The 22,577-nt window shown below is 34.8% G+C and overlaps 2 protein-coding genes and 3 long non-coding RNA genes across 16 annotated transcripts in view; 4 read left to right on the forward strand and 1 right to left on the reverse strand.

Annotated features, from left to right (window-relative positions):
- Positions 1–19,425, forward strand: part of LOC126927035 (G-patch domain and KOW motifs-containing protein-like) — a 93,791-nt gene extending 74,366 nt beyond the window's left edge. For 2 of the 8 annotated variants that reach the window (XR_007715104.1, XM_050743353.1), the window contains exon 5: positions 14,641–14,847. Coding sequence is in view for 2 of the 8 variants with exons in the window: in XM_050743352.1 (XP_050599309.1) it covers positions 13,948–14,305; positions 14,385–14,480 (454 nt within the window). In the remaining 6 variants the exon portion in view is untranslated. Of the gene's footprint in view, positions 1–13,303; positions 13,837–13,947; positions 14,306–14,384; positions 14,489–14,602; positions 14,848–19,415 lie in introns of those variants that run through there. The other 6 variants (XR_007715107.1, XM_050743352.1, XR_007715105.1 and 3 more) reach the window with 6 other exon arrangements.
- On the forward strand, positions 4,837–11,314 carry LOC126927081 (uncharacterized). The gene is made up of 2 exons (XR_007715135.1): positions 4,837–6,141; positions 9,513–11,314. It is a non-coding gene; the product is annotated as an uncharacterized LOC126927081 (long non-coding RNA).
- On the forward strand, positions 6,306–8,446 carry LOC126927027 (katanin p60 ATPase-containing subunit A-like 2). 2 transcript variants are annotated; one of them, XM_050743309.1, is made up of 6 exons: positions 6,306–6,421; positions 6,532–6,781; positions 6,965–7,133; positions 7,191–7,303; positions 7,500–7,702; positions 7,860–8,446. In XM_050743309.1, the coding sequence occupies exons 1-6, from the start codon at positions 6,336–6,338 to the stop codon at positions 8,242–8,244; spliced, it is 1,206 nt and encodes a 401-aa protein (XP_050599266.1). In that variant the 5' UTR covers positions 6,306–6,335; the 3' UTR covers positions 8,245–8,446. The 2 variants fall into 2 exon arrangements, with proteins under 2 accessions (XP_050599266.1, XP_050599264.1); XM_050743307.1 differs by having other exon boundaries at positions 6,965–7,303.
- Positions 7,483–13,307, reverse strand: LOC126927063 (uncharacterized). 4 transcript variants are annotated; one of them, XR_007715117.1, is made up of 6 exons: positions 13,082–13,279; positions 12,605–12,926; positions 12,029–12,388; positions 11,927–11,974; positions 9,381–9,561; positions 8,945–9,278 (listed from the first exon to the last, which is right to left on the reverse strand). It is a non-coding gene; the product is annotated as an uncharacterized LOC126927063 (long non-coding RNA). The 4 variants fall into 4 exon arrangements; XR_007715115.1 differs by lacking the exons at positions 8,945–9,278; positions 11,927–11,974 and adding an exon at positions 7,483–7,602 and having other exon boundaries at positions 13,082–13,307; XR_007715114.1 differs by lacking the exon at positions 11,927–11,974 and having other exon boundaries at positions 13,082–13,275.
- Positions 12,340–12,837, forward strand: LOC126927097 (uncharacterized). The gene is made up of 2 exons (XR_007715156.1): positions 12,340–12,485; positions 12,558–12,837. It is a non-coding gene; the product is annotated as an uncharacterized LOC126927097 (long non-coding RNA).
- Positions 19,426–22,577: the final 3,152 nt, after the last annotated feature.

Raw genomic sequence — 22,577 nt, forward strand, 5'->3', positions numbered from 1 at the left:
TAATTTCGTTATATATTTCCTTTCATAATAAGCCATGGTTGGAATATAGTAGCTGACGAAAATATTCGTATATTTGTAGAAACATTTTAGGGCTGTATTATGCATAACGGCACTATAGAATTAATACTGTAACAGAATTCTACTATCATGGTTATGCTGGTAATATTCGAAACAAATCTGAAAATCTATGTAGATGTTGTAAGATATTCAGTACGAGTACTGTGCATTACTGGTATGTACATAATCACGACGAGATAAGGAAGGTACTGTTCTCTATTGCTCATCGCTACCCGTTGCTAGTAGCAACGTACTATGCATATATATCTCGTAAAGATTTTAAATGTAGCCAACGAGACCATTTTTAATATTTGACTATCGTGACCCATTACAGTTTCATCACTTTCGATTAATTGAACACGACCCGCACCTTAAGACTAAAATACACAATATAAGTATGGCACAGAAAATCTTTTAAAATTTACGGACGACTATTTATGGTATTTAAAGGCAGCAAAGATAATAATTAGCTGCGGATTTTCCTCGAATCGTAGCATACAATATGGAATCTGATTATTAAAAATTACAGTGGAAATACAGTGGATTTCCATAAGATATTCGTGCTTGTGGCATTTTGGAAATAAATTCATAACCCAAATGGACGACCTCGATACTCGAGAAATTTTGTGAAGCTGACGTCAATGGCGATATGTACTGTTGTTGTGCTATCATTTCATAGTAAGCTGTATTGATTGCACTTCTATTCACGGAATTGATTTATTCCACACAAAAGTTGACAACAATAATCGAAAAAAGAAAAATATATTACCGCCTTTCACATCAGCATACACAAGCACATAGGATTTCACACGAATATACACACTTGTAAATTCGACGAAACGATCAAATTTAATTATTTTTCGATTTTTCGGGCATCAAGTACTACATCAAACGTTACACATCAAACGTTAAAATACGGCGAGCATACAAAATGTACAAACCACTCTAAATTAATTAACTTTGAACGTTATTGATTAATTAAAACAAACCACTGTTGCGTTGAGTTTTACATTTTAAAAAGTTGTTATCCGTTTTTGCTTTGTTTAAAACTAAAAACAGGACTACGTTCATTGTAAGTCGTAAATATCCCTTTTATTTATTTAAACAAACAGATATTTAAACAAACAATTTATAAATATATAATTTATTTACGTATATTTGTAATATCTGTTTTATAAATTTGTACAACCATTTATCCATTTATCTATTTTATTTGCATATAATTTTTATAGACTTTTTTTTCTTTTTTCTTATTTTTTTTTTTTTTTTTATTTAAGAACGAAAAATTGTGATTCTATTTTAAGACATGTCAGACTGAAGCGATACGCGATATATATTTCTATTCGGATTTCACCGTCGTCGTAATCGATGCTATTGGAAACGTTTCACGATAGACGTCTTACAAGCGCTTGCAATGTCCGTCATGTGTAAGGCTCTACCACTGAATCGCGGCTGCCATTTAGTGATTAAGGTCGATCACTTAGAGACGTTAATCCGCCATAATGGTGAGCAATACATCGAAGCCATTATTGAAAGCATAGTTACGCGTTAATTTCATCGATCTTATTCACAAATAGAAGTGTACAAATTATAGGATTTCCAAATATTTAGTTTAGTTAAAAGGAGATATGAAAATGACAGGTATATTCAAAGGATAAAACAGAACCGTACGATTGTAAAGTTTCAAATCATTATAACTATTTAAATTTGAAAAATCCTACTATATTTATACAATATATTTTTATTAAGAATGGAAGAAATTTCGAAAAATCCGCCAACACTTTTTACTGTCGTCTTGAAGCACACCATATGTTAAGCTTCTTCGTCGTTACAAATTTTATCGCGGATGTAACGAACGTTTCGAACATGTAGCACGCACGCGTCAACGCCTACATTTGGATTTTAAATATATGTTTTATGCATTAAATGTATTTGTACTTTCTTGCGTAATTTCTTTTAATTTGTTACGATATGGAGGGTTTAATTACGTTTAAGATATCTATCTGAATCCTTTAAATTCAATGTTCTTTAAAACATTACGTTACGTAAAATAATCGTTTTCCACTTTATTGTATCATAAAATAGTTACTTAAATTCATATTACTTAAAGAATCTTCCTACAGAAAGAATAAAAAAGAATAAAATCCTATATGTTAAATTTTACGTGGTTGATGGAATACATAGCGATGACGAGAACTAACTACAGACAACAAGAAACTATTAGCGAAGGCAACTGGTGACTATGAATGTCGTCTCTATAATATGTGGCGACTAAGGAGAACAACTACCAACTACGGATAACAAGTAACAACCAACTGTCTCGTTTCTAAGGGGCAACTAACTTGCAATTATCCTCCTTTGATGGTTCCTGTAGCGTGATATACGTCTTGAACGTAGTTAAGGAATATGGTCGCTGCTGAATGGCGATTTGACAGCAAGGCGATCCCGCCAGTTCAAAGCTTGACATTGCAAGCTACCGAAAACCATTAATCTTGTTATCGAATATCTAGCTTTCAGAAGAACCCTTGTGATATGATATGACGTCATGACATTTTTATGACGAAGATGAACAAACACCGACCTCTAACGAAACAAATTTTTATTAAGTGCCGTATGTGGGTTGCAGGCCGGCCAACCAAGGAAATTTATCGAATGTATAAAGTAAAATATATACGAATATATTGGATATATGCCCGCGTTATATCGTCTAAAGAAAGCTAAAGAAACCGCATAAAGAAAGCTAAATTTAAGGAATTAAAAAATTGAAATACCAATTATAAGAAAGTTAATTAAATTCAAACCTATGGATGGTCTCATAAAGACCTATATTTCCTGGAAATTGATATCGTTCGAATTTTAAATTCTCCTTAGAAAGTATCATAGAGAAAATATGAAACTTGAAAAGTACATCACGCTGATGCCTCGATAAACCGTCGTGTCGATAAATCCATGTGTCCGAGCGATGAATTTTCCCCAAACAACAAAAAACTGAAGGAAAATCTTCTTTGAAGGACGTGACAAGGTAGGGGAAGCGGTGACAATGATCACGCGATAAACTGATGGTGTACGTATAGAACGAGTGTTGCGAGAGAATTATCGAGAAACAAAAAAAGAAAAAATAATCATCGGCCGGCGCGACTATACGCTGTCGATGGCCAAACAGCGACTGAGACTAACTGAAACGAACTCTGTCGCAGTATGAGCACGGGCTGCGTTCGCGGATCGATCGAACACGTTCTGCGCCTCTCCGCGGCACCGGCGTCAAAGCCACGCCCGATGGCTGCAACACACTGGTGCACTTGCAACATTAACCACTGGTCCTTCCTTTTTCGTGTGATATTATACCAGCATCTGCGATGCCATTTCAAAGACCGCAATCAAAGCATTAAATGCCAGATTAGAGCGACGCGATAATATTACCCGAATATTCGTCCGTAAATGTTACCGTATAGATGTTTAATTAAGCATTATTATGCTTCGAATAATTTACTATCACATGTTCCACAAGAAAACATATGTTTCACTTTTCCCCGTAGTATGATTGCATTTATAACAAATATTTATAATTTATAATTTGAAATATTTATAATTCACTGAAAGTATCTTCCTGTCACGATCATAGACGTAAAATTTCAAATTAAAAGTACCAAATTAAAAACATATGGTATCCCGAAACCAAACGTACGAAATGGCGAATCACGATGATACGATAAAAATTGATCTATGTCTTGATTTATTCAAACAGAACGAACTTACTCGAACTTTTCCAGAATAAACGATTTATTCGATAATATCCGTCACCAGCTTCTCTTCCTTCAACGGTAACAACTGACACCGAAAGCTCGAGAGACCCGAACGGTGAGACGTACCCAGAAGCAATGCTGTTACCTGGGCAAAGAGTCCCAAAGACCAAGGACGTAGAAAATTTCGAGAAACGGAAATGGAAACTGGAGTGGCGCGTCAATCAGCATTGACGGAAACTAATAAAAATGGAAAAAACCAAACTAATTCGTTTCACAAATTATTAAAACGATATTATTCAAAATTTCACTGGATCTTCTCAATGCACACGTCAATATTTGTCGAAATATCAATATTAAAAAGTTAATAAAAAAAATATCTTCTTTCTTCATACCTGTCTTTCTCCCGGGCGGCGAAGGAATACTAGAATGTTCGAGAACAACGGATACTTTTTGATTTTATCTCAATATCAATTTTAATCTTTTTAAACGAAATATAATCTGAACGATGAAACGTTTGATCAAATAATGTTCTTCGTTCGATACTAAAGGAAATTGAGAAGAAACATCGAAAATTCGTTAATAAAACGAATTTCTTTGTTTCTGTGAGATAATAAACTTGATATACGTACTGGTTTTTAAAATCAATATATCTAACCAATGGGCACACTTTTAACAAGGGTGATGGAACATACCAAAAATCTTTCAAGATGGTCTTGGCAACGGAAGAGTCGAAAATATGACAATTATGAATGAAAAATTCTAATATTTTACAGCTGACAACGATAAAGAACTCCAGATATTCTCCTAATTAATTTACAACAAATTCGCGTATATGATCGATAGCTGACGTCACTGTGTCCCACACCCCTTGTAAAACGATAAGAATTTCCTGGAAAAACTTGTAGCCACGAAATGAAAAAGATGATAAAACTTCTAACAAGAGTACTGAGACGAGCAACTTTGTACTTACCCCTTCGGAGTAGGGAACGTGATTAAACGTCCGCGAGTTCGAAACTTTTGTAAGTCACTGCACGGCCGCTGCTTATGGTGGAAATGTACTAGATATAAGTACAGAGCGCGTGAGCGAACTAAAAACGCGATATAGGGGTAAAGAGAGAGACCGTTCCGTCCTTCTCTAATGCCCGCGTACTTGTACCGGAAATGTGTAACAACGGTAAACGAGCGCCGTCAGTGTCCACTAGTGTGCATGCCTGATTAAACAAGGACAGAAAATGCTTATATACAGCCTTCTCTTTCTATTTCCATGTCGCATCCATCTTACTATACAGTAGACAGGATTCGACTATTCCATCATTATATTCGCACCCTGCTTACGTGTGAGCTAACATTGCCATGACAACAAATCGTTCGTCTCCTGTTTGATGCTCAGTTTTCAACGGAGTTGAAGGGAAACTTTATAAGAGAAAGGAAGTGACGGATTGTCTCAAAGTAATAAACGAAAATTCTCGTAACTATCGAAAAACGATAGTCAATACAAGGATATCATTATCACATTTAAAACTATTACAATGAACGGTGATTTATCGCTGCAAGGTACCACAAATAAGATATCTCATAATTTGCGAAAAGAGGTAAGGAATATTCTAGATTTTATACTTTGGAACTTCCATGACAGTCATGAGTGTGTTTTGTCATTGATTTGCCATATTGCGTTTTTCACAATTGTTGTTCATTTTTTGCGATATTTTACACTCGCACATAGTATCTATGATTTTTTCTTTCGATAATTCTTATAATTATTGTCAATAATTAATTATTTATAACCATTTACGCTGTATTATATATCATTAAGATTTATCTTTGCACGTATCAAGATGGTAGATAACAAAATTATGTGTAACAAATTGATTAAACTCGCAATGTAACAGAAAATTGCATGAAAATCTTTATATTATTAATAATTATTGTTAATAATAAAAAAATAAATGTCGCATTAGGAGGAGAGTCGTACTTCGGAACGTAATCGGAACATATTGTACCTTATATGTGATTATTTGGGACGGAATGGGTGAGTACATTGCAATTTAGATATCTTCTTAGTTGCAATTTTTTCGAATAATATCGGTGACCAATCGAAATAGAAATTAGTGCGGAAAGAGGGGAAGGAACCAAAATTTGAAAATCGACATCGGTAACTCAGTAGTTATAGAATAACTCAATCGATAACTTAGATTAACTAGTTATAAATGAAAATATATATAAATTCAAACTTTAAAAATTAGAAATTAAAAAGCAGAAGGCAAAAAATTATCGCCGAGGATTTATATAATAATAAATAGACAGTACATTCTTTTTGTCTGTCTTACCTAGAAATAAAACAGTTAATTGATGATTATCGTATAGTGTGTACTCATAGCATAAAATTTGTTCAATGAATTAAAAATTATATTTTTTAGATATGTAGACATTAGCGATGTATTAATCCGGGAAGCTCGTCTACCTCGGAAATATCGAGTCTGCGACAACGTCGATTTGGAAATTATTCTTACAGAATATGAAAATTATTATTACAAGATGAAATTCCAAAAATATCCTATATTGTGCAAGAAAATAACTGAAAAGGAAATAAAGACGAGGGAAATGACAAATGCGAACAAAGTGTAAGAATTTAAATTATTTAACACTATTCAACGTTCTCAACGTATTCAACGTATCGATTACAATATCATTCAATCTTCGAAGAAGTAGTAATACGTGTCAAATCTGTTAGCAAAGAAACGAGAAGTGAGTCTGTGAAAGGGAGGAATGTACAACAGAAGATGACGGGTGACGCTACGGATGATATTAACCTCGCAATGACAGTGACACCAATTTTCGCCAATGAAAGCGATGGAGCTTCATCAGAAGAGCTATTTAAGGTCTCAATGGAACAATCCACGCAATCAAAGATATCGCAACGGGCTTGGAAGCTTTATATAGACAATCCGGAATTGCGGAAGATTGCTGAAGACATTTCATGCGTAAGTTATTTTCGATTAATTTACGTATTGTAAAGCTTTTTAAAAATAAAATACCTATCGATAAACAATCCACTGTATATCAATGACGCAGGGATTTCAGTAAAGCTTTAAATAACGAATTACATAACACTTACGGAAATTAATACGGAGATTATGCGCCATTTCATCTTTGTATTGTCGCAGGAAATCATACTGACAAAATTAAATGTATATTGGGACAACATTGTAGGCCTAGAGGAATGTAAATCTCCTATTAAGGAGGCCATTGTGTATCCCCTTAAGTACCCTATCTTTTTTAATGGCCCATTTTCTCCCTGGAAAGGTATTCTGCTATGCGGACCACCTGGTACAGGTAAGATACTCGTATTTCTTTCATTCCCGTACATGTTTACAATCAATTACGAAATAGGGAAGACGATGTTGGCGAAGGTAGTCGCAACAGAATGCCAATGCACCTTTTTTAACATAACGGCCAGCTCATTGGTGAGCAAATGGAGAGGCGATTCCGAGAAGTATATCCGTGTAAGTTGATTTCCTTTGTCTATGAAGAAGAGATTCTAGGTTTAAAAAGATTTGTTTTTATTTGTCGTCATTCATATATAAATAGAATAGTTGTTTGGAAAACGAAATGATATTACGTTCGTGATGAAACAATGAATTTAAGGAATTTTGAATATAATATTTAATAAATAATAAATACATTTGTTAAACTGAACAGGTTTTATTTGAACTTGCCTATAATTATTCGCCTACAATTATTTTTATCGACGAGATTGACTGGATAGGCACAAATAAAGGAGTAAACTGTACATTGTCTGAACCTGCAAAGAGATTCAGATCAGAACTTCTTTCTAGATTGGATGGATTAGTATCTAACGAAAATTCTAATGTAGTTCTTTTGGCTGCAACTAATTGCCCTTGGTATGTATATCACGCTATTTCAATGTTTTCTAAGTAGAAAATATCTTAATATCATAATTATTCATTATCTTAATCTTAATTATTGTGTTGTTCGGAATATTCCTTCGTTATTATTAATATAACAGAACAATAATATTTATTGTAAATATATTATTAGGGACATTGATGCAGCTTTACGCAGATGCCTCGAAAAGAAAATATACGTATCATTACCAAATGAAGTTACTCGACTCGATATGTTCAAATTATACCTTAGCAACCAGTTATTAGAGAATATGGATATTCTAAACCACATAATAAAATCTACTGAAAAATATTCTTGCGCGGATATAAAATTGCTTTGTAAGCAAGCATGGCTGCTAGAAATAAATCCAATGTGGGAAAAACTTGAAAAAAAAGAAACATCTGTTACGACTTTGAAATATGAATTAAAGAATTATGAAATAATAGCAAAATTGTTAAAAACAATGTCACCTACAGTCACGGATGTGAATAGATATAAAGCGTGGAATAAATATGTATGCCATAAGAACATATTTTAAAAAATATAAATGGTTATCATAATATATATCATTAATATAATTATCGTTCGAAAAATTGTTCGTGTGCGTGCATGTATGTGTGCGCACGCGTTATAAACAAGTTTGAAATGTTCGTTCTACATATATGTATACGTGGTATACATCTTCCCTTATAATATATAATATGTGTAATCTGAGTGGTAATATATCCACGTATTACATATGTGTTAGTGTATTTTATCGATAATCTGTCTTTTATTTCCTCTTATCTTATTAACGCATGTATGGGCGCGTATATGCGCCGGGCGAAAGCTATGGGTGTAGACTCAGAACACATATATGCGTTTTTTGCAAGTATTCCGCATGGCCTAAGGACAGATATACGCGTTTGTCGATTTTTCCGATCAAGTAGAAGTAATACTATTACATTTATGTGAGATAAATATGAATGTATTCCTTAGTAACGGCAGTAAGCAAATGCCAATAATGTCTCGTTATAATTGTCTACCTGTTTCGAGGACAGTCGCATCTAATTATCGAGAAGAAAATGTGTTGTTTGTGTGAAAAATAAGAGAATGCAGAAAATGCGATGTCGGATTATGTATCGATAATTGTCTTGAAATTTTTCTCATACAACTGAATTATTAGCCAAATTCTGTTGTAAATTCTAAATGTTTATTGTAAACTTCAATGTTTAAAATAAATAATCAATACTAAAAAATAACGCTCTTGAATTATTTAATCTCGTGCAAAAGAATTACTATAACTTATTACGCTTTGCGCTTTCAATAGTCAATCAACAGAGTTCAGTCTAACGAAGAAGTTCCCTCCTACGCTAACGAACTGTCCTGTTTTTGCGTCCAGGCTTTCACGACATAAATTAAAATATCGCACATAAGCACAGCGTAACAGCGGCTTAAATTTAAGTTACAATAATAATCTTAAAAAAAAAAAAAAAAAAAAAAAAAAAAATGTAATAATGCATGGCTATGTCGTACCGTCGCGTATCGGTACTTTTGCCTGTACCACCCTACAATCAGAATTCAGCGTTTATTCTGGAAAAAAATCATGTAAAAAAAAAATATGTAAAAAACCTGGAATTAATAAACAAAGATTTTAAAAAATCAACAATTAAACAAGGGATTGAGATGACCAACCCCGCTCACGCTGCGAACTTCGAACGCGGAAGAGTCGAGCCGTGGCCATGATGGGTGATTCCAGGAATCGGTCGCGTATGGCAGGATCTGCCATGCTTTACCGATCCCAGCCGCGCCGATTTCCGTCAACAGACACAGTAACGGAGATATTTGGAACAGAAGCAGCCGCATATTCGTCTATCTGAAATTAAAGAGATGATTTCATGTAGAAGATACAAATTCGTTCCCTGATATTGAAATGCCGAACACGAGGAAAATGAGACATGCAAATGACAAAGTCGATGATCAATAGGAAGATAACATAAACAATTGTAGATTGCAAGGAAAATTTTGAAAAATGATACGTGTTCTAATAATAGAATATAAATAATAAAAAGGAGAATGTAATTGCCATTCTTCTATGTATTTTAATTTATGAGACGTAACTTCTGAATGACCTGTAATGCCCGTTTCCGCGGCATTATGCGCCGAGTTCCGGACTACGCGTAGATCCGGTAGCGCGATTGTTCACTCGACTACATTTACCATAGCGAAATCGAACCTCCCGCGAAATCGAACTAGAATTCGACTCGACACGCGTACGCGCCCAACCACTGAAAGTTCAACGCACCAGTACCGTCAGACGATTCGAAACTTGTGAATCATCTGCTAACGATACGTATCCACCGTCAAAATTTTTCATTGCAATAATTTTTCATAACGTTGCAACGATCGCTATATTTTCAATATACATGTATGATCGTAATAAAGAGTGTCTACTCTTCTTAGACTGTTATTTGTACAACATTATACGGAAATGTATGTTTTACGTGATATGGCTTCTCTCGACGCGTGGATCCATTGGGAAAACTGCTATATTTATGGTAACTTAATCGTTACAATAACATAAGAACTCGTAGAACCGACTCAAAGTTGTAAAAACATGCTTGATACAACTCAAGTGTATTATATACGTTTGAAGCATCACCGCCCATTACTACACCATCAACATCAATCATGTTCTACACCACGGTCATTCTTCTGCAAAAAACGATAATTAAAAGAGAAAGAGAAAGAAGAATTACTGCACAAACTTCGACAACCATGGGACTTCCGTATACATATACAACAATAAGATCACCGTGAAATTGTCTTATCTTGTTCTTTTAATCGCGAAAAATCTGTCCGTAAGTTCGTGGACCGTGTCGAACAGAACGCTATATACGAGGTAGAACGGGTTTTTGTCCGACTGTTGCACGGTTAAGAGCACGACGAGCAACATTGTTCGTGGCGATAAAATGAAGGTAAAAAAATGCAACGAGGAAACAAAGGATAGAACGTCTAGACATAGCGGAACAAATCTTCGGCAGGAAGATCTTCTCCGTTAACATCGACTCCGCACAGTTACGCTCGCTCTTTTACAGTTAGCCTCGCGGACCTGTCTTAATTTGTAACTACGTTTCGGGACATCCTCAACACGTTCCCCAACGCGTAGGTTTCATACGACAAATTCAATGTCATAGTGGTTTAAGTCGTAATTCCGAATGTTTGAATTCATTTTTACTCTCAAACATATCTTCCCTTTGGTTTCAGAACCGATTAAGTCGTAACTTTATTCTCTACCATTTCTGTTTCCACGGTTTGAACAGATGTAATCTATTTTTACGGTAATAAACACAGAAGATTATTTGATGAAAACTGGCAATGGCCTAACTTACACCACTATGATTCTCAACCCTGTTTTCCAAATTGTGTTATATAATATTTTATGAAATGTTGGTGCCATACAGGATGAAACGATCTTAGGCGAATCAAACATCTTATTTTCCCTTACGCCATTCAAATTATAAAATATGCAAACTTTTTAACATTTAACTCCGCTGTCTCATTATGTCGATTCCGTCAACTGTACGTATGCTGATGAACAGTAGTTAATTGTCGGTTTCACGATGGGATTTCGAAGAGGAAATTGGATAGCGGATAGGTGAGGGGCTCTGAAGTAGGATAAGAACATAATTGTAACTCGACTTTTGATGATTTATTGCCTAGCTAGCGGGATCGAGAGCGTGACTGGTGATGTAAGATACTGAGGAAAGTTAATTAAACTTAGCTTCATTACGTAGAGTAAATAAGATGTTTGATTGCAGTAGAAATTGTCACATATTTGATAAATGTTAGATTTCTATATATAAGAAAAATGTATAAAAGATATATAAGAGTATAAGACTATTTCTAAGAAAGGTAAATTATGGGTTTTTCATCAAATGTTTGAATCAACTTTGTTAAAGCATTCCCTAATTTAACCATTTAGATGTTAACTATCGAGAAACCGGTCCAGTGTGTCGTATATCTCATCATTTACATAGGAACAAAATCTCCACGTTCAGGCTGTACAGTTAATTGAAATTAAAGGCAAACACTGTAACTCTGGCACAACTGTCCTTATTTTCGCAACTAATTACCATTTGTCCCATTTCATTAAAACTTTTTAACAGCCGGTAAATAAATCGATGGAATTTCCTCGGTTCAATTTATGAGTGATGAAAATCAAAATTACTTAAAAGTACCATTCCTCGATATCTCCAAAAATATGTCATTTCTAACCGTATAATAATCTATAAGCAGAGAAATGTCAATGAAAATTTAAGACGAAAAAGAGGTAAATTTACCTGAATTCCAGAGCGCGGCCGGCTTTCAAATGTCGTTGACTGTTCAGAGTTACCACGCTTACTACGGTCCGTGAACTACGGCTTCCCGGTTTACCCCGGCTTCGTATCTGCATACCGTGTGCTGTTGTCGCCGCTAAAACACGCTCACCCCTCTACTCGCGGACTTAACTACTGTTCTCAATTGGTCGCTGTTTTTAACTGTAGCTCTTGTTCCGAAAGATAGGTAAATGGCTTCCTCTATGATCTACGAGCCAACACAATCAAAGATGATCGTTTAAAGTAGCTTATAGGAACAGGCAGACTACGGGCACATTTACGCTCCGATCGTGTGTAGAACGCTAAAAGGTAGAATTCTGAAAACTGTAGAACAAACGAGCGATAGTATTGCTAAAAAGACAAGTTAAGAGTACATAAATATGTAGTAAGAGGAAAGAAAAGATCTTCAACTGACAAACAAGTAATTGTGTCTATCATCATTTCGTCAATGCGATTAAGGATAGTTATATACATTTATACATTACATTCTAAGAGTTACAGTTGCATGAAACAAAGGAGAAAGTGATGGGAGCAACTTACCTGCTCATTTATCCTCTGCACGTTCGGAGATGCGCATTAACATTATCATAATCGCTCAGTTGAATTATGCTTGTATTAGTATGTTTTATCTTCTTCGTTAATACATAAGAAGTACTTCAATATCGAAATAATCTGTGAAATCTAAGTTATATATAAATATATATACTTTCAATGTGATTATCAATAGTTTAGTTTATTTAATTCAACATATGTATATTTTCATGAAAACAAAAGTACGTCAAATTTTAACGAGCAATAGCTTTCGTTTTACATCTCTATACGGTAATTTTCAGGATGCAAAAAGAAAAATAGAGAGTCTGATCTGAAAATAGAATGATCTTGAATAAATTGTAAAGGACATAATAGCGCTGTCATGCGCTATGGTGCATAAACTAGGGTAGAATTAAAAGCGTAGTAGAATGTAGATCGTTAACAAATAAAAATTAATCTAGGTGTTATTAAAGAAATTTGTTTCACCTTTTAAACTTTTTGATGATTGGTTTACTTTGAATATTTTGCATATTTTTGCATATCATGAGCATTTTGTACATTTCCATACATTCAAATTTTCTATGAATATAAAATGATCCGCACTCTACTTCATAGTATACTCTATACGTTTAAAATGCTCCATTAGAAGCTTAAATCTATCAAAATACAGCTCCTAAGGAAATGTGAACTTGCACATGAACACATAATATGGATTTTCTGATTGAAACGTATAGACAGGTATATACTAGCATAAGCCACCTTCGGCATTTGACTGCATGGTGCAGCACTACTCTCTCTGGGATATCCTAGCCACTTTCGGCATTTGACCGTATGGTGCAGCACTAGCTCTGTAACATAGAAAACCATAGGCGTCAGTTCTTCTTATTTCCTCTCTCATATATGTTTACTTTAATGTCACTTATTCAGGCGCTTGATATATTGTCGGAATGAAATTTTAGTAATGTGCAAGTAATTGTGAGTAGATTAATAAAGTATAATAAGATATTAGATTCATGTACATAGTTTCAAGTGACATCAATCTTTATGTCTAGTATATACATGTGTATTGATCTATAAGTCAGTGTTAAAATAACAAACAAATGGCAGAAGAAGGAAAGAAGATTTCCTTCGGTTTTGCAAAATCTATTAAGAAATCTATTAAGAAAAAATGCTATTCCACAAGAAAAAAAGAAAGTTGATTACATTGAATGCCTTGATGAAAAAGGTATTAAAATAATAGGGTGAGTTCAAAAAGTAAAATTTATAATCAAGAAACATATAACCTCAACCTAACCTATAAAAATCACCAATAGCGGAATATATATATATTTGAAAACAATTTTTTATTTCAGTGAGGAAGAAAAAAAAGATAAACCTCTAATTATTCCATTACTAGGTTCAAAAACCTGGCATGATAGAATTGTTAATAAAATAGATGCAGACATTTTCCTTCCGAAGGCAGATAAGGAAAAGGTAGGAGACGCTAGTGTTAACGAGGCAAAATCAAAGCTATCTAATGGAAAAGCATCGCCAATAATATCAATAAAGAAAGAGCCAGTTGAAGATAGTGAAAATAAAGTTGTTACTTTAGAAGAGCAAGCGACGAAAGAAATCATTGAGGAACTTAAGTCAAAGAATGAACATGAAACTAAAACAAATGATTTAACTTTACCTTTAGTAGAAGATGAATCATTAAGAGGCAAAGAACAGGTACGTTATCAACATATTGATGTGCAATGCACAGATGTATTACATTTGCATATTATAAATATTGTTTTTTATTTTTCAGTCTATGTTAGAAGGTTATGAAAAAATTCCTATTGATGCTTTTGGTGTAGCAATGTTAAGGGGAATGGGATGGCAACCAGGAAAGGGAATTGGTTGAAATGAAAAGTATGAATTTTACTCTTGATTAAATTAATTATATGTGTTTAATACATCACTTATTGGAAAGTAAACAGAGAACATCATTTTTTATTTCACAATCGTTTATTCTAACTATTACACATTAGTAGCAGCTGTCATACCAGGATCACGACCAAAAGGTATGAAAATACAGATACCAAAAATACAGATTCCAAAAAAGAAGAGGAAGAAGTTGAAATCGAGAAAGGAACATTTGTGAAAATTATAGCTGGAAAACAAAGTAATAATTATGGTCAAATAGAAGGATTCGATGATGATGCAGGAAGGCTCATAATAAAACTAGCTCTTGGTGGAAATATAATATCTGTAAATGAATTTATGGTACAGCCAGTGACTAAATCAGAATATTCTAAGAACTCAAAAGTTCTAAGTTAGTATGAAGTGTTAGTTTTTCATTAAGGGACTTTTAAGAAAATAAATTTGAATTGACATATACATATAAAGACATAATCAGACATGTAGAAAAACTAATTCAAGAGTACCTGTAAGTGTGTTGTTGCATGCAATTTTTTAAAGGTCCCTTCTAATTTTATATAAAATATGATAAATGTAGATCGGTCCGTCGTGTCCAGTAGTTGGGTGACTAGTGGGTTGTGGTGGTTGTTGACTCTTGTGTTATATCTGCTTCTGGACTTGTGTATTTCATCTTTGACTGTAGGTATCTTGAGGTCACGGTGGATTGTTTCGTTGGTAACATACCAGGGTGCATTTGATAGGGATCTTAGCGTTTTCGATTGGAAGCGTTGGAGTATTTCAATGTTGGAATTACTTGCTGTTCCCCATAGTTGGATTCCGTAGGTCCAGACAGGTTTTATTACGGCCTTGTAGAGGATTATTTTGTTCTGTATGTTTAGTTTGGAGCGTCGGCCCGTGAACCAATAGAATTTTCTTAATTTTTCCTTTAGTTGCTTTGTTTTTTCTGAGATATGTTTTTTCCAAGTTAGCCTCCTGTCCAGGGTCATGCCCAGGTATCTTACGGAGTCCTTGCTTGGGATTATTGTGTTGTTAATGGTGACCTGGGGGCAGGTTTGTTTTCGGAGCGTGAAGGTTACATGAGAGGATTTTTTTTCGTTTATTTTGAAACCCCATTTTTGGAACCACTTTTCCATGGAGTCGAGACTTCGCTGGAGAGTGGATGAGGCAATTGCCGGGTCTGCGTGGGTAGCTAATAGTGCTGCGTCGTCGGCAAATGTTGCTATTGTTACCTCGTTTGATATAGATAAGTCGGCAGTGTAGATGGAGAACAGTAGGAGTCCGAGGACACTACCTTGGGGTATGCCCGATTCTATTGGGAATGTTGCGGAAGAGGCGCCTGGGCATTTAACTATGAATTGTCTGTTGGTTAGGTAGGATTTTAAGATGGAGTAGTATGGATGGGGTAGGATCTTCTTGAGCTTGTAGAGTAGCCCTTCATGCCATACTTTGTCGAATGCCTGTTGGATGTCTAGGAATACCGCTGAGCAGTATTTTTTCTTTTCAAGGGTTTGGCTGATCATGTGGGTTATGCGGTGGATTTGCTCTACTGTTGAGTGTTGTTTTCGGAAGCCGAATTGGTGGTCTGGGAGCGTTTTCAATTCTTCTAGGAGTGGAAGGAGACGATTCGTGAGCATCCTCTCGAATAGTTTAGACAGGGTAGGTAAAAGACTGATTGGGCGATAGGAGCTGGTTTCATATATTGGTTTACCGGGTTTAGGGATGAGGGTGATCAGTGAGATTTTCCAAGCCTTGGGAAAGTGTTGAAGGCGGAGGATAGCGTTAAAGATTGATGCGATGAGTGCAATCCCTTTTATCGGAAGTTCCTTGATTGCTTTATTTCCTATTAGGTCGTGACCTGCTGCTTTCTTGGCGTTTAGGCGACTGATTGCTTCTATGATCTCTAAAGAAGTGAAGGGTTCAATAGGAGGGGACATTTGGAAGGGAGTGTGCAGATATTCGGTAACGTCCGCTGCAGCTATGGAGGAATGGAGTTGGAATAGTTCAGTCAAGTGTTTGGCAAATAGGTTGGCTTTTTCTATAGGGCTACGCGCCCATCCACCCTGCGGACGGCGGATTGGAGGTATTATTTGTGGGAGGCGCGTGAGTTTCCTGGAGGCCTTCCATAGTGAGTAGTTGGAGTCGGCTGTGGGGGACAAGCTGGCGAGATATTTGTGAAAACGGTCATTATTGTAGTTTTTTATAGTTTAGGATAGTTTTCTAGTTGCGTTGTTTAGTTTGCGTTTGTCCTCCGGTGTTCTATGGGTCTGCCATATGCTTCTTAGTCTACGTTTTTCTGCTATTTTTTTTAATATGTACTGGGGGTATTCGTGATTGCTGATGGACGTTTTTGCCGGTGTGGAGAAGCGGATAGCGTTTATTATGCTCGTGTTTTGGTATTCCGTGGCTGCTTCGATTTCTTCATTGGTTTTTAGTGAAGTTGAGGCTGAAGTTGTGTGTGTAAAGACTTCTCTAAAGAGCTGCCAGTTGGTGTGTTGGTTATGTATGGAGCCATTACGTGTATTCTCGATGATAGTTGAACTGACTGTTACTATCACGGGGGAATGATCAGAGGAGAGATCAGCCGAGGAATTGATTTGGACGTGTCTTGACGAGATATTTTTAGTTATGAGGAAATCAAGGAGATCGGGTATTTTGTTTGTGTCGGTGGGCCAGTGTGTGGGTTCGTATGTGGTAAGGTAGTTGAGCTTGTTGGTTATTATGCTGTTGAGGAGGTTTTTGCCTCTTACTGTAACCAGTCTGCTGCCCCATTGGGTGTGTTTGGCGTTGTAGTCTCCTCCAGCTATGAATCTATTGCCCAGGGTGTCCAGGAAGTCGCCAAAGTCTTCTTTGGCGATGGAGTGTCTTGGAGGGCAGTATACAGCTGAAGTGGTGATTGTACCATGACAGTCTTCAAGACCATGCTTGGAGGTAGTCTTTCTGGAATGGTGGAAGTTCGTAGTGCTTAATGTTTGATTTGATTATGATTCCGGTGCCGCCGTGGGCCTTTCCGCTGGGGTGTTGGGTATGGTAGAACTTGTATCCGTTTATGTTCAGGTAGTTTTTGTCGGTGAAGTGGGTTTCAGTTATGATCATTATGTCGATTTGCTGGTGTTTTAGGAAGAGTTCTAGTTCAAGTTTGCGTTGCGTTAGACCGTTGGCATTCCACAGAGCTGTGCGTCTTGGTTTTATTTTGCGTCGGGGCGTATTAATTTATCCGATGTGGATACACCGTTTTTTTGTTGTTTTTAGATACAAGTGACGAAAAATTATGAAATGATATTTTAAATTTAAACTGATTTCATTCATTGATTTATTGTAGCGACAATGGTAACTTGTTTAAATAAAGATTTTATAAATAAAATATTTAAGGTCTAAAATAATAAATTAACACATGTGAAAACATTAAAGCTGTTATCCTTATTCATGGTCTTGTTGGAACGTGTTTAACGAGCGTAACGTAGGCGTGAAAACGAAAACGTTGAGACTCTTGTGGCGTAAAAAGACTGAATTCCTCATAAAAATGCAAGAAACGAGAGGAAACGTGCACATAGTTTATTCTCGACCTTGGATACATAAAACCAAAAAGAAAAAAAAAAGAAAAAGAAAAAGGAACAAAAATTTTTATTGGTTATTTACCGAAACTCATTGTATCATTTTTATTACTCTATATAAAACGTAGAATCATATACTGACGAATGTTATTTCGAATTTCTAACTTCAGAACGATAATTACATATTTGAAATTTCCAATAAGTGGTAGTAGCATTAAAAATATGGAATATTCAACGAGATGAAATATAGGTAAGGTATTTAAAAGAAAAAAGATTGAACCGTTCGATGTAAAACGATGAAATTAAATGATTGGATTTGAAAACTTGATTCGGTTTAATAATTCGATGAAAAAAGTATTCATCCTATGAAAAAAGAATTCATGTTCCTGTCGATATATCAACGACGTGCGCCGTTACTTCCCACTGCTCTGCAATTCAAATGCAATACTCGAATATACATGGCGAAAGAAATGGAAATTGAGCAATTTAAGGGAACGAATTACTCTCACGTCCACGTAACTTCAAAATGTATCACGTGTCCGTGTTTGCGAAACGAAATTCGTCGTTGTCCAACTAACACGCTTGCAGATGCTACGTTCACTTTGTTGCATATAGGGCTTAAATATATGAACAAATAGTATTGCGCAAGTGTCACTAGCGTAATTTTTAAAGTGAATTAATGCATAATCTCGTCATCTACGGTTGACCATGATTATGGCAGTGATCATTGCTATATACGAATCTTCGTGCAATATATGTGAAAATTCGTGGTTGTCCAATTAACACGCTTGCTGATGCTACGTTCACTTTGTTGCGTATAGGGCTTAAATATATGAACAAATAGTACTGCGCAAGTGTCACTAGCGTAATCTGAACGTGTTAAAGTGAATCAATACATAACTTCGTCATCTATGTTTGACCATGACTACGGTAGTGGTCATTGATATATGTGAAGCTTCGCGGAGTAGATGTGAAAATTCGTCGTTGTCCGGTTAACACGCTTGCAGATGCTCCGTTCACTTTGTTCCATATAGGGCTCAAATATGTGAACAAATTGAATGGAGCAACTGTCATTAGCGTAATTTTAACGCGTTAAAATAAATTAATGTATAATTTCGTCATTTACGTTTGATCTACGTTTTTTCATCTACGTCATCTACGGCACCTACGCGAATCTTATTGATTACGTCTTTGGCAGTGTTCGTTGCTATAAATGAAACTTAATAGTTGTTGAAACCGCTCGAAAGTCGTGTTCCTAAATCATTCCCTCGTCTCGTATCGTGTTCATCAAATGGAAAAGGAGATTGTGTTTTAATGAAATCGCTTGTTACTATCAATCTTGCTGTCACTCGCATAGGAGAAGAAAGTGAGGAAGGAGAAAAAAATTAAGGTAAGGTCATCAATGAGCAAAATGTTTAATGTACATTAAAATTGAGTCCGCTGCAACCCTCGTGACTTTTAAAATTCCATACGTATATTGTTATACGTAACATTGCCATATTAAATATATTCGATCAAATATTCAATCTCGTTCCCTGAAAGCTGTTCCTGGATATCTGGTTGGATACTTTACGCACGGAAATAGAGAGTGTTAACAGTAACAAACCCTCTATGTAGTGTTTTTGCTTTGCTCTTTTGATCAGGTAGATGACATTTTGCTTCGAAAAACGGATATATATACCACGGATATGCACATACAGAGTATGTGTATCGATATACACATTGATATACAACTTTGTACAAAGTGTCAAAAAAGTATTTATCGCGGTATTTTTTTCAAGCCATTCTACACCTTCGATTTGATGAAAATTGGTTAAATAAGTGTAGCGCAAAATTGATCTTGACCACAATTTTCAGTGTCAAATTGTTTTTCTATTGCATCATATAGTGCTCATTAGAAAGGAAAGTTCCGTTGTTTTAGAAAAAATGTTTGAAATTTCATTAATACTTAGACTGATTTTATTCATATTTTAAGGTCAAATATGGAATACAATAGCATCAATACTAATATCTACTTTTTTGTGCGAATTACTTTATATTTCAATCTTCCTTGATACGCCGTGACAAGCAAAAGTGTAAACACAGCCCGTTGATTTTATGTAGAAAGCGAATGTCGAAGGTATAATGAGAAAAGAGCATTATTTGACCATTCCACAAAATAATTTACCTAAATAGTAGTTAATTCTATTGGATGTAATAAACGTGAAGTAGTACTAGTGGACGAAATATCTATGTTGAAACCTTGATTCGACGAGTATAATTAATGTAAACAATGCAAAACTGTAAACATGGTTTGAGATGTCCATTTTTGTTAAATGTTTTGTACATTATTAATGTTAATGAAAATGAACTATTACATTTCGTTAATAATAACTTGTAGTTACTGTTACCTAGTCTTTACCGATCACTTGAAAAATTAGTCTTTTACATTTATGTGTTTACTTTTTTCGCTCGTCGCAGTACATGTTTAAGTCAGATATGAAATATCTGGCGTATTCCAGCGGCTTTGATTAAATCAAAGATGTTCATATCCTTAATATTGAGAATGTTGTTAGTAAAGTAACTATTTCTATCCAAAAACAAGATATCTTTGAGACAAAGTGAATTTTCGTTCCAATTTTCTTAACTTACAAGTATAAAATTTTCATCGCATGATACAATCTATCCTACAAAGTTCTTGCACACGACGAAGCTGAGAACATAGATCTTCTTCAAATATTATTTTTCTCACTGCTTCGTGTGGAATTTCTACTCGACGAGATGTTATTAAACGCTTAAAAGCTTATTATTAAACGATAACATACTTTTTCCTACATGAATGAACATGAAAGACGTCGAGTGAGGAATTAGAACAATTGTGGATGGTTGGAAACTATTATGCTGCGGTCTACCATTCGTTTTTGCCTATATATACCACGGAACAAAGGATAATTTTCACCGAATTCATCCAGAGCATATTTTCTAAGTTTTACTGTATATGATTACGCCCATTATATTATATTATGTTATTACGATGTTATCTAATTAATTGTTGTCTATTTATTTTGATACTTATATTAACCATTATTTATAACATAATATACTAAATACAATTAGTATACACAATTAGTATAGGGATTAGTATAAGAAATTTTAAACAGCTTTTTTCAAAAGAACGAATCATTTACGATCCAGGAGTTTTCTGAAACTTTCGTTTCTCGTGATGAGTACTTTATGATGCAATAAAAAATTTTGTCTGAAAATTATACTCAAGATCAATTTCATGAACCATTTTCTCTAACAGATCTCCATCTTCCACAGCTATAACAAATAATTTTTTGACACTCTATACATTTAACATCGATTATAATTCTGATAATTGAAACACCGAACATCAATGTGTTTATTCACTACGCCAACACAGATAACAATTAACATTGATATATAATATATATTTGACGATATATATCTGAAAGAATAGAAATTTCATTTAATCGACTATATGACCATACTCGGTTAAGTACCAACAACGACTATCTATCAACCTTATCTTACTTCCTCAAAGATATAGAAAGACTTTAAAAATTTCAGCCATGTGATTCGGTCCTTTAAAATTTAGAAGTAATATAACGATAAAATACCATCAAAACCTTTAAATTTAACGCACCCAAACATGTCTTCTTTGCTAATGACGTACTATAAATATAAATATTTGAATAAATATTGCGAATTTCATATTGCTAAAAGATTTATACTATTCGTTCGTAAATAATCGTCGGATCTATATTTAAGTTGAAACTGTTGCATTAGATCTCTTTTCTTACTTAAAATTATTTGGATTGGTAACTTGGATGTAACATGTAATTTATTCTTCCTTTATAAATAGTGTACAGAAGATACCAATTCAAAGAAATGGAAGGAAAGTCTAAAAGCAAAGAAAATCTACAGGAAGATAAAACGTTCGAGCCTTGCCAGGCTATATAAGATGCTAAATAATTTCATTTTGACAATGGTCCTACATCCTACTATGCATAAATTTAATATTAATATCAGCAGGTTTCATGCCAAGTATTACATCTAACGTATAAGCACAAGCCCTGGTTTTAATTGCCTTATAGTAACACCGAAAAGATTATTCAGTTGGATGTCTGACTCAACATCAATATTTTACTTAGAAGATAATACGTCGAGAGCATGTTGGTGGATGGAATGGGAGATGAATGAAGGCCTACTTCTGTAAAATACGTAAAATGGTAGTCGGAATGAATTTTGGCGCTTGGGGACAGAAAAAGAGCTGACTGATACTGTCATACACCTGAATTTATAAAATTTTGAAAATCGATGTAACCTTTGAACTTTATCGTATTCTGTTTCATAGCACAAATTATTGTTCCCGAAATGTACGTTTAGTGTTATAATATATTTGACCAACGGTTCTCAAATACTAGTTTTGCAAAAGCAATGGTGGAATTGGAGCAATTCTTTCTTCTTTCATTCTTTGAATGACCAGGATTTTCGAGTAGTCTAGTGACGATTGATCCCTACAATTA

The sequence above is a fragment of the Bombus affinis genome, unplaced genomic scaffold, assembly GCF_024516045.1.
Source record: "Bombus affinis isolate iyBomAffi1 unplaced genomic scaffold, iyBomAffi1.2 ctg00000070.1, whole genome shotgun sequence".
In the NCBI taxonomy this organism is placed as follows: Eukaryota; Metazoa; Arthropoda; class Insecta; order Hymenoptera; family Apidae; genus Bombus; species Bombus affinis.

Bases quoted from the DNA above. Each gene is read 5' to 3' on its own strand.
- LOC126927027 (XM_050743307.1), top strand. From the start codon at position 6,336: ATGAAATTCCAAAAATATCCTATATTGTGCAAGAAAATAACTGAAAAG. The intron at 6,422-6,531 runs GTAAGAATTTAA...CAAATCTGTTAG, and splicing joins ATGACAAATGCGAACAAAGT to CAAAGAAACGAGAAGTGAGT. The intron at 7,304-7,499 runs GTAAGTTGATTT...TAAACTGAACAG, and splicing joins ATTCCGAGAAGTATATCCGT to GTTTTATTTGAACTTGCCTA.